General features: G+C 44.2%; 3 protein-coding genes across 6 annotated transcripts; all 3 read left to right on the top strand.

Moving 5' to 3' along the window:
- The first annotated feature begins 410 nt into the window (after positions 1-410).
- On the top strand, positions 411-8,708 carry mfas (midline fasciclin). Of its 4 annotated transcripts, none has more exons than XM_070286323.1 (10): positions 411-700; positions 1,057-1,158; positions 1,841-1,909; positions 4,387-4,727; positions 4,819-4,960; positions 6,201-6,392; positions 6,457-6,742; positions 6,802-7,270; positions 7,343-8,025; positions 8,088-8,708. In XM_070286323.1, the coding sequence occupies exons 2-10, from the start codon at positions 1,085-1,087 to the stop codon at positions 8,571-8,573; spliced, it is 2,742 nt and encodes a 913-aa protein (XP_070142424.1). In that variant the 5' UTR covers positions 411-700; positions 1,057-1,084; the 3' UTR covers positions 8,574-8,708. The 4 variants fall into 4 exon arrangements, with proteins under 4 accessions (XP_070142424.1, XP_017037803.1, XP_017037804.1 ...); XM_017182315.3 differs by having other exon boundaries at positions 412-700; positions 4,606-4,727; XM_017182314.3 differs by lacking the exon at positions 1,841-1,909.
- Positions 8,709-9,138: 430 nt separating this feature from the next.
- LOC108085594 (uncharacterized) lies at positions 9,139-10,607 on the top strand. Its single transcript, XM_017182261.3, has 3 exons — positions 9,139-9,599; positions 9,660-10,198; positions 10,387-10,607. The coding sequence occupies exons 1-3, from the start codon at positions 9,177-9,179 to the stop codon at positions 10,445-10,447; spliced, it is 1,023 nt and encodes a 340-aa protein (XP_017037750.1). The 5' UTR covers positions 9,139-9,176; the 3' UTR covers positions 10,448-10,607.
- Positions 10,608-11,366: 759 nt separating this feature from the next.
- Positions 11,367-13,449, top strand: LOC108085601 (uncharacterized). Its single transcript, XM_017182270.2, has 4 exons — positions 11,367-11,606; positions 11,984-12,419; positions 12,496-12,872; positions 13,300-13,449. Exons 1-4 carry the CDS (start codon positions 11,461-11,463, stop codon positions 13,370-13,372), a joined length of 1,032 nt encoding a protein of 343 aa, XP_017037759.1. The 5' UTR covers positions 11,367-11,460; the 3' UTR covers positions 13,373-13,449.
- The last annotated feature ends 557 nt before the right edge of the window (positions 13,450-14,006 follow it).

Raw genomic sequence — 14,006 nt, 5'->3', positions numbered from 1 at the left:
TTCTTCAAAGAGACAACTACAAATTAACGACATCAAATGTTCTTCTGACAGTTCCCAGAATTCAATTTCATCTACACATGTAGGTACAAGCTACAAGTTTGCAAATACAAAACAAAACAAAAACAAACAATTAGGAACGGTGCTGATAATGCTGAAATATTCGAGTGTTAAAGGTTAAGGGAAAAACCGAAATCTAAACTGCGCATTTCATCTTGAAAGCAGATTCTCAGGTAGGACAGTCAGTCAGGATTCCCTGCAAATGATATAGTAACAGGTAAATGCTGATGTTTCTTGGAAAATATAACAATTTAATATAATATAAAATCTTTTAAAATATAAAATAAATAAAATATCAAAGTAAACCTTTAGCTTTAGCTAATCTTTAGTAAACTTTGTAGCTTAGTGCAGTCTGTCACTTTCACAAATCATACACGATTTCGGCATTTTCAGTGGGTTGTATTCCACCCGCTTAGTGCCCCCAAATTAAAGACGTCACCAAAAGTTCTCTCCGTTCTCCGAAGCCGCGTTCTCCCAAGCCGCGCTCAGAAAGCTCCATCGCTGATCGCTGAGCAGAGACTCCGGACCGGGGGCATGTACCTTATATATAGCAGCCGCTGTACGTTCTTGGGCAGTTAGTTTTAACCTGCGACTCGTGGCGGCAACATCGTCGGATCGGCTCAGCAATACCATTTACCAATTCGTGAGTGCCCCGCCGTGCTGGTTTCTTTCACATTTCTGCTGGATGGATGGCTCCGAGAGAGACATTTTTGATAGTTCAATTTGATGTGCCAATTTTCGTGAAAAAAGACTGCAATTACAGTGCCCAGCAGTGGTCGCAATTAATGCGTGAAGACAGTGGAAAAGTTTCTCCCCAATCAGCAGTCGTCGTCACCTACATACGCGAGTGCAGCGCTGCGTGGAAAACCTGTATTTTCCGCTCCCGCTCCAGCTGATTCCAAGCGCAGTGAAATTTCTCGGACCCATCCAGCTGCAGAGCAGCCCCAGCTCTAGCTCCAGTAACTTTCAGTTTGTCTCATTTTTGTTACCCCTTTTTAGCTTCCAAATTTCGGCCCAATATCGTCACATGCCAGACATGCTAAGGCTGTGGGCCTGCCTGCTCCTCCTGGGCTCCATCCAGGCGGTTCCATTCTACGGCGAGTGAGTATTGTTATAGCTTTATAAAACTGTGTAGTGTTTGTTTCATGCACATTTTATGTAGTTTGGGAATTGGATGGTTAATACACATCGACATCTTCAGATAAGGCATGAATTTAATGTCGTTATATTGCTTCAAAAAATATACAAAAAATATTGAAAGACCCCTATAAGCAAAGTCATCGTTTCATTGGCAAAAAAAATTTAAAGAGAGTTCTTTAATGGCTCATCAAAACCATTTAGAATCAGCGCTAATATAAACTTTTTCAGTTAAATGGTTTTGAAAGGAATGTCAGTCATTATCGCAAAATTATTCGCACAACTTCACCGCAAAAACTATAATTAATCATATTCCTAAATTGAATCGCTGAAATCAAATCTTTGTATTAATGCCTGCAACATTTTACAATATTAACCTTATATAATACCTATCATTATAATAATAAATCTTCTAAATCAATTAGAGTTTAAACATTAAAAGCGTTTTTAAAAGTCAATCACTGATCATTACCTGGTAATAGGTTTTATCGACTTGAATAAATTCAAAGTTGTAGTTAAAAATGCTTAAGTCCTGTAGTTCCACTTGAGTTTCCCAGACCCTATATGTAAAACTGTTGTTTCCTTGGCAATATGGTTGATCTCCCAAGTAAACCCTTATTCCAATAAATAAAATATTGAATTCCAGTTTGAGTTCGGGAGAATCCACAGAAATAAATGAGTCGTCTGGATCCTCCGAGTCCTCTGATACTTCCAGGTGAACTATGCGTTTTTTCAGCACTCAAAAAGTTCAGTCCCCAACCATTACCCCAGTAGAATTCCTCATAAAACCGCAAAGAAAACTACTTACCAAAGCAAACACAAGTACACAAACAGAAATATATAATTAAAGAATTAAGCTATATACTAAATATAGTCCTTAAAAATTGAATTATGACTCCCACATATATACGCCTAAATCTTTGCTTACAATTTCTATATGTCCAAGAAGTTTACACGCAAAACATCTTAAACAATCTCTTCAAGTTTCAATATTTGTGCGCGCCAGCAAGTTTAAGGCTTCGCGCGCTGACACCCCATAAAAGTTGGCTAATACCACCACAGGTAACCGGGTTCAGTACTTTTTACGACATTGCCGAGCCCCGGACAGCTTGCCCTGTTTGTTCTCGGAGAAATTTTGCCCGCTAAACGAAACTGCAAATAAAGTTGACCGAAATGTTTAGTGCGGTGGCGGCGAAAAGTTCCCCCAGAAAGAAAGAAAGTCCCAAGCTCTGGCGTTTATTGACCTCAATTGATAAACCTTAAGCCGAAACTGTTGCCGCTAAGAGGTTCGGATTGGAACGGATCGGATTGGATTGTCTGGAGATTGTGCGCCATTGAACTGAAATGAATTCTTCGGCACGAATCTGCCGCTTAACCCCTGATTTCGCCGACTTGCATTCATCTTGTCGTTTTGCGAAAGACCCTGCATCTGCATTGCCACAAGAGAACAATGTGCAACCAAAGTGGGGCAACACCGCGGGACTTGGGCAACGCAAAGATCTTCTTCCTCCGATCTGCAGAGATCTGCGCCACACTTGGCTGCCTTCTCTGCCGAGCTCAACCTTTGGGTTCAAGCCACCGCAGGGCTCATCTCCGACACGATTCTGTAGCGGCTTTGGCCCTGAATGAGTAATTGACATTTGACATGTCATTGAGTTAAGGTGTAAGAGGAGGAGGAGGAGGAGGAGGAGGACTACCCCAAAAGTGTATAATCTGCCCTCCAACTGGGTCACCCACAATTTGTTTTATTTCTCGTTTCGCATTTTTCCCTTTTACGCTCTCTAAATGCTTTGATTCTGCCTGTGCCTGCCACGGCTGCGCTTTAATTAAATCAGGCAGCCATTTGGAGGGATCTGCCCCGCGGCAAAAACACTTCCCTAGAAATCTCTGATTCACCAGCCGAGCCCAGCGCACACCTTTCCCCGGCTCTGTGTCCAATGACTTTCGTTGTGCCTGGGCGAGCGGTCACAATTTAGTTTTGTTTACACATTTTATTAGTTGCCTCCACATTGGTTATGCATTCTACGGTTCATATTTTTAAATGTGCTCTGATTTGTTTACAAATCAATTAGAGGTAGGGTAAAGGTAGGAGAGATGGTAGATATAGGAGGTGGCAGAATATAACTGAGGCACCTTAGATAATGAATCCGCACTTTAAATTAGATAAAAGTAGTAAATTTAACAAATTCAAGATCCTTTAGAAATGTATACTCCTAGCCTTTAGTAGTTCATTTATGGTAAAATAACTAATTCAAGCTCTTTTTCAAACGGAATCTCACATCTGACACAGATATGTGCAGACTTAGCTTTGCTCATACCCCTTTATTTTATATCAAAAAGTGAGCAAAACAAGAGGCATTGGGCCATTGGCCAAGCCTCAATATCATTTTGTAGGCTTAAATCACTTTGAGCCCTGCCTGCTCACGTTCCGCCCAGATGAGTCATCCCAAAACCCAGAAGTCCAGAACCACAGAAGTAACTCAGAGGCAGTAAGCGGACAAATTGTTTACGTTTTGCCTTTTCGAACATTATAGTTTTATTATTTATATATCTGCAGCTTGCTTTGTTTTTTCCACTTAGCACTTATTACGAGCTTTTTTTAATTACCAGTAGCTTCCGCGAAGCGAATTTTAATGACCCACAGCGAAAAAATATATCTACTTGGCGTCGTTGAGGCTTCATAGAAAGTGTCTCGTCTGAGTCAGTCTTGGGTATTCAAACACCCCAGAGTCTAGATTTTGAATGCATTGAGAGACCCAAAAAAAACCAAAATCCGTTGACATAAATCTCGTTTGATGGATGACAACTGCAGGAACATATCTCAAGTTTCGTTTGCTCGGTTTTTTTTTCGGCCACTTAAAAAGTTATTTTCGTTTGATTCTATATAGAGGAGGAGTTCGGCCCGACTTAGTATGCGGATCAGGGAAATGCTGCGCAAAATGCCAAACAATGAGCACGATCAGCATATATAGCTTATAGAGGAGAACAACAAACACACACTTATACTCGGGGGTATTTAGCTTTGTGGAAATAGGAGTTAAGAGCTTCTTTTATGCGAGGCAACAGCGGAGGCATATGAATTATTGTTTCGTTCCGTTCGCCATGGAATTTGCATGAAATAACACAGACACAGACAACACTCGTGGAGCTACGACTAACCAGAACACTCTACACCCACCCGCCGGTTTGCAGCTTTATGCCACACCTAACCCACCACCCATTGCCGCTGCATCGCACCCTGTTCGCACCACTAGCACCGCTTCAGCCTCTCCATCCGCTTGATCCTCTCGAGCCTATGCATGCCCAGGCCTCGCAGCGGACGGCGAGCGTTTGGACCGGACCCGGATCTGTCCAGGGTCCCATACCGTTGGCCCCACAGCGACACTCATCTCACCTGTTGCCCCTCTACAGCAGTGGCTTTGATACGGAGTTTGTACCTCTGGAGCACCAGCAGCCTCAGCAGCAAGGACGCCAGGAGCCAGCTGGCCCAGTTCCCGCTCAGGCACCAGGCGGTGTCGACCAGAAGCCTTTCAGTAAGTGGATTTATTACTCGTATTTTTAGGATTATTTAAAATATATTATAAAAACAAAAATGCCTTTATCCCTTAATGCCTTTTTCCGCAGATGTGGAATCCATTACCACGGATGTGAATTCCCCGAACCCGGCCATATTCTTCCAGCAACAGTTCCCCTTCTTCGGCAATGAGTTCTTCAACTCCTTCGGAGGCTTTGGCTTTGGTGCTGCCCAGGAGCCCTGGTGGAAGGGGTAAGTAGGGGGGTTCTCTTCTCCATTTGTTTCGCCAACTTATGGTCAATAGGTAGGTTCTCTGCCGTCTTTCCTAATCGCCGCACACGAGTGATTCTGCTGCTACTCGAGGCTGGGTGCTCTTGGTATTCGGCAATTAAGAGAGCATAATGTCAAGTTCACTCTAGCCATTAAATATATGATTGTATTTTTTAATTGTGTAAAGTTGCTGGGTTGGCTTATCGCCAATGTAGAGGCAATCGAGCATATCAATTAATATAAATACTTCAATCATTTTCCATCCAAGATTACTCTCCCAAGACGAGGTAGCTTATTATTTGTAGGGTTCGATTGTGAATTCGATTAATTGCCAGCCAGCTGTGCCAGCTTATGTACTTAGAGTGTGAATGAATATATAGTAGTGGCATCTATATTGGATAAGTGCACGAATATACATTAAGCTTGTAGAGCCGAGCTTGCACTTTTTTAAATTGTGAAATCGTCGTCGTTTTCACTGTGAGCAATGAACTCGTCGCCGTTCGTAGTTACAGCAAAATGAAAGTCAGAGATGTGGCAAATTGAAAAATTAGCTGCATAAAAACCTATTTATCTCTATATCTATCTATATCTATATCTATATGTATGTGGAGAGCCATATACATACGGTTCAGTGGGAAATTTCTAAAAAAAAAATAACGCACACAAAGAGTTCGCATTCAGAAACAAACAAATACGAATTTCGACGATGCCATAATTGAATTGATGGTCTGGCAAAGCTGTTGGGCAAGCGCACAGCACATAATGCCTATATAGAAGTGCGGACTGTATAGTATGTATAGCTATGCCAGATCATTGTGCAAATCCATTCAGCAAACACTCGACTGATGAACCGACTGATAAGTGCCTTGGACTAACTTTGATTGGAGATTCGCGTAGAGTGTATATGGAACATTTGCCTATATAGAACGATGGGAGCACATTGACATTGCGATTTGCATGTGTGATATATGACTAACTCATTAGCATTCAAGGCTTGCCAAGGGGGAGTATCACATAAATTCTAGAAAAATTAGGAAGGGTGAATTTAGTGCTTGGATACAAATATAGCATTTACTCATTAGTTCTTAAATATTGAAAAAGTTCCTCCTATAAATAACGATTGCGATCAGACCTTGTGCTTCTTATAAAAGTTGGTCCAGTGATCTGCTCCCCTTCCCCAGCGATTACCTCCAACTCTTGTCTAACCTCTTCCATCATTCAGCCCCAATGTGTGTACCGAGAAGGAGGAAGACGAGACCGTGGCCAGCGCAACGGAGACTGATGAAACCGTGGACACCTTTGGCCAGGAACGTGACGGCGTCAGCAGCGTGGTTCGCTCCCCGCTTTTCGGTCAGTTCCAGTTCAGCGTGAACTCCTGCGCGGAGAAGCCCAACAAGCACGTCTGCACCAAGATGTAAGACCTGGTGAAGTCAGGAGATTACTTAAGACTAGCTGAATAATTGATTTCCCCCCTCCAGAGTCAACCAGAACGGCAAGAAGAAGACGCTGACTCTGACCCGGCAGTGCTGCTACGGCTATGGACGCCCACGGAATGCTGACTTTACCACACCTTGCGAGAAGATCGACATTAAGGATGTGGAGGCCACGGCCAGCGACATGGGCGCCAAGCAATTCCTCGAGAGCGCACGCAGTGCCGGTGAACTAGCCGAGATGCTGGGCGGAGGCAATGGCAAGAAGGTGACCCTCTTTGTGCCCAACGATGCCGCCTTTGTGGAGTACCGCTCGCAGCAGCAGCAGGATAATGCAAGTCAAATATTTTCCATATATTAAATATATATAAAAACATCCTTTATAACCTGCAGAACGTTGAAGACCCTAAGGCAGAGGCCTCCAAGCCTTCCATCTACAAGTTGCACGCTGTGCTCGGAGAAGTGCAACTGGAGGACGTACAGAACGAGAAGCTACTGCAGACGGAGCTGGCCGACCAGAAGATCCGCATCAACAGCTACCAGCTGCCGGCTGCTCTGGGATTGGAGCCCTACCGCTACGCCGCCAACTGTGTGCCCATCGAGAAACACGACAAGCTCTCCGAACAGGCCCTCGTCCACACACTGGGCGGTGTGCTCAAGCCGGTGACCAAGAATGTAATGGATATCATCAGGGCACGCGCGGATATGTCCATTATGCGCACTGTTCTGGAGAAGACCAACCTGAGCGCCATGCTGGAGAGTGATCGCCCCGTGACCATCTTTGTGCCCACTGATGCCGCCTTCGACAAGCTGGAACCACATCTCAGAAGGGCCCTCAAGGAGGGACGTGGCTGTGCCTCGAGTAAGTGTTCGGGTCTGTGACTTTAGTACAGGGATATTAATTATTTTCACGATATCCTTTACAACCCTTTAGACATCCTGAAGAACCACCTGCTGGACCTTACCTTCTGCTCTCTGGCCACCGTTCCGGGTGCCAAGACAACGGCCTACAATTTGCTGGGAGAGGCACTGCTCCTTAACCGCACTCATCTGGATAAGAATCAGACAGGACCCGCTCCGATTTACATCAACAACCTGGCCAAGATCATTGATGCTGATATTATGGGCACCAATGGAGTTCTGCATGTGATTGACACCATTCTACCCACGGAATCTGCCCTTCCCATGACCTCGCTGATGACACAGAAGAACCTGACCATCTTCCAGCAGCTGCTGGAGGCCTCTGGCTATGCCGACCAGTTCGACGATCTGGACAATGTCACCATTTTTGCACCCACTGACAAGGCCCTGCAGGGCACCGAGTGGGCTCGCATGCTCAAAGAGCAGCCGGAGCTGTTGAACAAGAACCTGGATCTGCTGGAATTCCTCAACTACCATGTGGTCAAGCCCATGATCAAGACGTGCGACTTGACCGAGCAATCGTTGCCCACGGTCTCCGGCTCCAGTGTCCGCCTTAATCTGTACTCCACCCACGCCCTCTTCTCGGACGTGATGAACCGAGCCACGGTTAACTGCGCCCGTCTTGTTCACTTTGACGACGAGAGCTGTGGTTCCGTGCTGCACCAGGTGGATCGCCCCTTGACTCCACCCAAGAATGTGAGTTTTTAGATTGCCACCATGAATATCCATATAAATTAAACATTACATTTTTCCCACAGAACATGCTCAAGCTGCTGGAGGCCAATCCCAACTACAGCAAGTTCCTGGAGCTAGTGCGCAAGGCCAATCTCACCCAGTTGCTGTCCAACGACTCGCGCAGCTTCACACTGCTGGTGCCCAAGAACGATGTCTTTGAGGAGCTGACCGAGTCCACCGAGGGCTCAAGGCCTTCGGATCCCATGGGTCTGGTCAAGACGCACATTGTGGAGGACGTAGTCTGCTGCGCCGGCATCATTCCCACCAATTGGCCATTCGTCCGTTCCATCGAGTCCATCTCCGGCCAGCACTTGCGCATCACCCGCGACCGTCGCCCCAAGATCGAGAATGCCGGCGTCACCAAGTGCGATGTGGTGGCCACCAATGGCATTCTGCACGAGATCAATGACATCATCGTCCCCCGCCCCCTGCGCAATCAGCAGCGTCCTCAGCTGATTCCCCCCGGCGCTGGCTATCAGCCCCAGGGTGACTTTGATGTCTTCTTCTGAGCTCCAGTTCCCATCAGGAGCTCCCTATCTCAAGCACATGATATATAAAGCATATATTTATATTTACCCTTAACGATTTGTCAATTGATTGGAAGCTATGAAATAAAATAAATAGTATTAAAAAAAAAATAATAATACCTTTCCTTGTTTATAAAGTTTGAAGGGTTTGTTATTGATAAAGTTCTTTGATTAGATTAAAATAGAGGAAATAAGGCAGTAAAATGCATTTATACTGATTAAATATTGATTTTATTTTAGGTTTAATTAATTTAATCTTGAAATATATTGTTCTAGAAGGTTCTATAGCCCCTAGGCTCCTGCTAGAATTCCCCCAAATGAGACTATAAAACTTTCCAATAAAGCATTTCAAACAGATGTTTAGATTACAGATCTAGATCCTATAACCAAAGAGTATAATTAAGAGCAGCGCCCACCTCGTTGATAGCTTATCGCAAAGAGCAGGCAACTAAGAGAGCTAGAACTATTCTGGGGTTCCAACTGCCCTCATAGTTTCTATTCCATCTCCCAGAGAGCGCAGCCTATAAAAGCGCGTTATTCTCGGACGATTCTATTCATTTCCACTCGTACACTGAACGTATCACGATGTCGGGTTCTCTGCCAGCCACCTTTGTCAAGGGCTTCCACGATGAGGAGCAGGTGCGTCGCATGGAGTACCGGGATCTGGGCAAGACGGGCCTGCGAGTCTCAACATTAGCACTCGGCGGCGCCACTCTGTCCAATCTCTTCTCCGACGACTTCGATCGTGAGGAGGGCATACGCATGGTGCACGAGGCCATCAAATCCGGCATCAACTACATAGACACCGCTCCCTTCTATGGCAAATCGGAGGAGCTGCTCGGCCAGGCGCTGAAGGATGTGCCCCGAGAGGCTTACTACATTGCCACCAAGGTGGCGCGCTACGAACGGGATCCGGAGAAGATGTTCAACTACACCGGCGAAAAGGCGAGGGAGAGCGTAAAGCGAAGCCTGAAGCTGCTCGGGCTGGACAGAGTGGATGTCCTGCAGGTGGGTTTTGGCATTTTAATTTAAATATTGCTTTTTAAGTGACTTGACTTCCATTGGCAGGTTCATGATGTGGATGCCGCACCCAGCCTGGACATGGTATTGAACGAAACCATCCCCGTCCTGGAAGAGTACGTGAAGGCGGGCAAGGCCCGCTTCATCGGTATCACTGCCTACGACGTGGACGTGCTGAAGGAGTGTGCCGAGCGAGCCCAGGGTCGAGTTCAAGTGGTACTCAACTATGCCCGCTACACTTTGCTGGACAACACACTCCTGCGTTACATGAAGGCCTTTGAGGACCTGGGCGTGGGCATCATCTGTGCTGCCGCCCACTCGCTGGGCCTTCTAAGCAACGGTGGACCTCAGGCCTGGCATCCGGGCAGTAAGGAACTGCAGGATGTGGGTAAACGCGGAGCCCAGATCTGCCGGGAGAACGACGTTGAGCTGGGCAAGCTGGCCATGTATTACACCATGCAGCTGGAAGGAGCGGCCACCTTCCTCATTGGCATACCCAACCGGGAGCTGTTGCGGATCAATTTGGCGGCAGTCCGCGACGGGCTTACTCCCAAAGAGCAGGAAGTGCTGAAGTATCTGCTCGAAAAGTAAGTCTGCAACCCGAACAGGGAACTGTGCAAGTCGGACTGTCGGATTTGGTGTTAGCAATTGCATCACGGGCACGAACTTGGCCTCGGCCTGGCCAAACTAGTTGCTGGACATCCAATCCAGTCCAGTCCAATCTCCAGTCAAGTCCACTACACAAGTATCTCTATTTCTGTCTTTTTGTTTTTAGCGTTTTCACCAAATCCTACAGCTGGGGCTCCACTTTATCCACGGTTAATATGTTCAAGTGAGTGGCGGTCGGAACGGGCATCCGTACCCAAGATGGTCAATTGAAGTTCAGCTCTACATAAGCGGAGGAAAAGCTATCGGAAGAAGCAGGAAGATTGGATATAGCCAAGCTTGTTAATCTTATAAATAAATTAATGGATTAAATAACATTATTAAAACCAATCAAGTGGCTTTAATTTCAAGGAAGAAAAACCAAATTAATTTAAAGTCATTTGTAAATGGTTACAAAACTAATAAGCTATTGTTAAAAAATAACTAAATAAATCAATCCTAAGACAGACTTTTAATTATAGACTTGGCAATAAATATAAATTTATACTTCGTATAAAAATAATAAACAGGTAAAGCAATAATATTTACATAAGTTATGTTATAGTTATCTCTGTACAAATACAACTCTTCTTTGAGGTTTTTTAAGTAAAGAAGAAGAACCTGTACAGCTGTGGATCAGATTTGCTATTAATGTTTAAACAAATTTATTTATACATATATATAAACACACCCACATCTTATGTAGTAACATATGCATATAGTATTTTCTTTATTATTTTTATTTGTTGGAATTTATTTGTTGACAAAAAAACACTTGTTAAATTGCATTTGTTTGTGTTGAAAGAAGCAGAGAGAGCTACAAACAATAGAGAGAAGAAAAGCTGCCAGAGAGTGTAGAATTCTTTCCAAGTAGCGCTCTTCCGGTACTCTCTTTTTTTTTGTTTTTAACAAGTTTGTTGACAAAAAAAACCTCCATATCAGTTAAGACCAAACTAGGACACTATCGGGTTTTACTAAGTTCGTATTCTAATCTTCTTACTATAACATATACAATATCTATAATATAACACCTGGGCAGAACACTTTTGAATCCGCTCCTGTGCTCGCTATTCCCGACTCGCTGATAGACAAACGTTCTCTGATCTATAGAATATAAGCAACATATTCGGCAATCTGTAGCCAGAACTTCTCTGACAGTCGATTGAATTTCAACAGAGTGCGAAATAAATTGGGATTATCAAAAATGTCTGGAACATTGCCGGCTACCTACGTGAAGGGTTTCCACGACGAGGAGAAGGTGCGCCGCACGGAATACCGCAAGCTCGGAAAGACCGGCCTGGAGGTCTCAAAAGTCTCGTTCGGAGGCGGTGCCCTCTGCGCCAACTATGGGTAAGAGAGCTGAAAAAGAACAACATCTCTTAAATTTAATTAATGCTCTTTCCAACGCTGAGAAGAAATATGTCAAGCTAGTTGGATACGTATAAAAGCTTTGAAGGTTTAAATTTATTATAAATAATATAATATATAATAAGTAACTGTAATGTAATAGCATATAAAATTATAATTCCCAATGGGTTTTATCGTTATAATAACGTTTAGAAGTAAAGCTCAAAAAATAATACTTTTAAATGAGTTCCTCTTTTTCTTACTCTTCGTTTCTGTCCTTTAACTTAATATTAAGATCGTCGTAACCTCTGATCTCTTTATTATAATACTCTTATTCATATTTATATTTATATTTAAATAACAAATAACCTCCTTTACAGTTTTGAACTCGAAGAGGGTATCCAGACGGTGCACGAAGCTCTAAAATCGGGCATTAACTACATCGACACAGCTCCCTGGTACGGTCAGGGTCGCTCCGAAGAGGTGCTCGGTCTGGCGCTCAAGGATGTGCCAAGGGAGTCCTACTATATCGCCACCAAGGTGGCACGCTATGAGCTCGACTATGAAAACATGTTTGATTTCAGTGCCAAAAAGACCCGCGAGAGCGTGGAGAAGAGCCTGAAGCTCTTGGGTCTGGACTATGTGGATGTTATCCAGATCCATGACATCGCCCCGAACTTGGACATTGTCATCAACGAGACGCTGCACACACTGGAGCAGTTGGTCAAAGAGGGCAAAGCGCGATTCATTGGTGTGTCCGCCTATCCGATTTCGGTGCTCAAGGAGTGCCTGACCCGGGCGGCAGGAAGATTCGATGTAAATATAATTTTAAATTGTATAACACTTTATTTATACTATTTTTATTACAAAATCTTTAACTTAAATCTTCCAGACCGTACTTACCTATGCCCGATACACTCTGACAGATAACACGCTCCTGGAGTACCTGGACTTCTTCAAGTCCCAGAACCTGGGCGTCATCTGTGCTGCGGCCCATGCTCTCGGACTGCTGACCAACGGCGGACCCCAGCCATGGCATCCAGCCAGCGAGGAGCAGAAAGCCATCGCCCGAAAAGCCTCCGAGGTGTGCCGGGAGCGGGGCGTGGAGCTGGGTAAGCTGGCCATGTACTACACGATGAGCGGATTACCGGAGGTAAGCACATTCCTCACGGGCATGCAGACGCGCCAACTGCTGCGGATCAATTTGGAGGCCGCCGAGCTGGGATTAAGCGATAAGGAGCAGGAAGTGCTGCGGTATCTGGGAGAAAGGTGAGTGTGCGACTCGGAAGTTGGCCAAAAAGCGGCACAGCGAAAATTGTGCAACTCGGATACAATGTTACCATTACATCACTACCCACTTCCCTGCGGTTGGGGGTCCACATCCATACCACTATGTGTGCATGATCATTGTCAATCTTGGCCATCGGTGCAGTAGGCACCGCCAGACGACTGCCTCTTCCACCGTCCGTCGATTACTGGCCACTTCCCACTGCTGGTGGTTGAACTTTTTGGTCTCTCCACTGGTTTTCGTTCCCATTCGCATTCCCTCCTGCTGCTGCTGAGCTTCGTGCTTCACAGGCCTTTCGAGTATGTACGGCGATTTTCCACCATTTTCCTCCACACCTATGTATCTGTTTGGCTAATTTTCACGATCCTCTCTATTACTAAAGGCATTATGTAAATTTTGTATTTTCAGTGTTTTGACGAAACCTTTCCATTGGGAGGGCAACGAACTGGAGCGATACTGGGCGGCCATCAAGAAGAATTAATCATGGATGATATCCTTCAAAAGTGGAACCTTTTTTTACTTTTTACATTAAAAAATACAAGCTTTTTTACTCCAAAATTAGTTTGCCTTTCTTTTAACCTGTGGGACCTCTGAAGATGATTTTGTATTGCCCTAGAAATGAACTTGAGATAGTTTACTTTCGAAAAGGAAGCTGATAAAAAGGCTTAATCAATTGCAGATAGAAAATAACAAAAGTAATAATCGATAAGAAAAGAGCACTTGACAAAAATGTGACATAAATTATGGGAAAGGTAAGTTACGTTCTTGAGTTAGTGATATATATAATAGTTATTTTTTATTAATTACTTCTCACTAAAGAATTTTAACATAAGTCCCAAAAAAAAACATTAAAAACTTTGCTATTTTTAGTTTTTTAATGTTTCTCTAGATTACATAGATAGTTGTTTATCACTGTAGTTTCCTAACTAAAAAACAAACTAAATAAAAACAAACTCGAAACAAATACCACATTTTATTGTTACAAAAAATATACAAAAATAGTATTGTTTTATTATTAAACAGTCTCAAAAATCCACAAAAACTAGCAAAGTCAGCTATGGAAATGCGCAGACTTTGGAGAGCCATAACAACTTAATCATGTCCAGCTGAGTTTC

This window comes from Drosophila kikkawai, chromosome 3R (assembly GCF_030179895.1).
Source record: "Drosophila kikkawai strain 14028-0561.14 chromosome 3R, DkikHiC1v2, whole genome shotgun sequence".
Classification (NCBI taxonomy): Eukaryota; Metazoa; Arthropoda; class Insecta; order Diptera; family Drosophilidae; genus Drosophila; species Drosophila kikkawai.
Note: the sequence above shows the minus strand (reverse complement) of the source record. Positions and strands in the feature narration are given on the sequence as shown.

Excerpts from the sequence above, each read along its gene's own strand:
- LOC108085601 (XM_017182270.2), top strand. The coding sequence starts at position 11,461 with ATGTCTGGAACATTGCCGGCTACCTACGTGAAGGGTTTCCACGACGAG. Across the intron at positions 11,607-11,983 it reads GCCCTCTGCGCCAACTATGG|TTTTGAACTCGAAGAGGGTA; the intron begins GTAAGAGAGCTG and ends CCTCCTTTACAG. Across the intron at positions 12,873-13,299 it reads CTGCGGTATCTGGGAGAAAG|TGTTTTGACGAAACCTTTCC; the intron begins GTGAGTGTGCGA and ends TTGTATTTTCAG.
- mfas (XM_070286323.1), top strand. The coding sequence starts at position 1,085 with ATGCCAGACATGCTAAGGCTGTGGGCCTGCCTGCTCCTCCTGGGCTCC. Across the intron at positions 4,961-6,200 it reads CAGGAGCCCTGGTGGAAGGG|CCCCAATGTGTGTACCGAGA; the intron begins GTAAGTAGGGGG and ends TCCATCATTCAG. Across the intron at positions 6,743-6,801 it reads CGCAGCAGCAGCAGGATAAT|AACGTTGAAGACCCTAAGGC; the intron begins GCAAGTCAAATA and ends TATAACCTGCAG.
- LOC108085594 (XM_017182261.3), top strand. The coding sequence starts at position 9,177 with ATGTCGGGTTCTCTGCCAGCCACCTTTGTCAAGGGCTTCCACGATGAG. Across the intron at positions 9,600-9,659 it reads ACAGAGTGGATGTCCTGCAG|GTTCATGATGTGGATGCCGC; the intron begins GTGGGTTTTGGC and ends TTCCATTGGCAG. Across the intron at positions 10,199-10,386 it reads CTGAAGTATCTGCTCGAAAA|CGTTTTCACCAAATCCTACA; the intron begins GTAAGTCTGCAA and ends TTTTGTTTTTAG.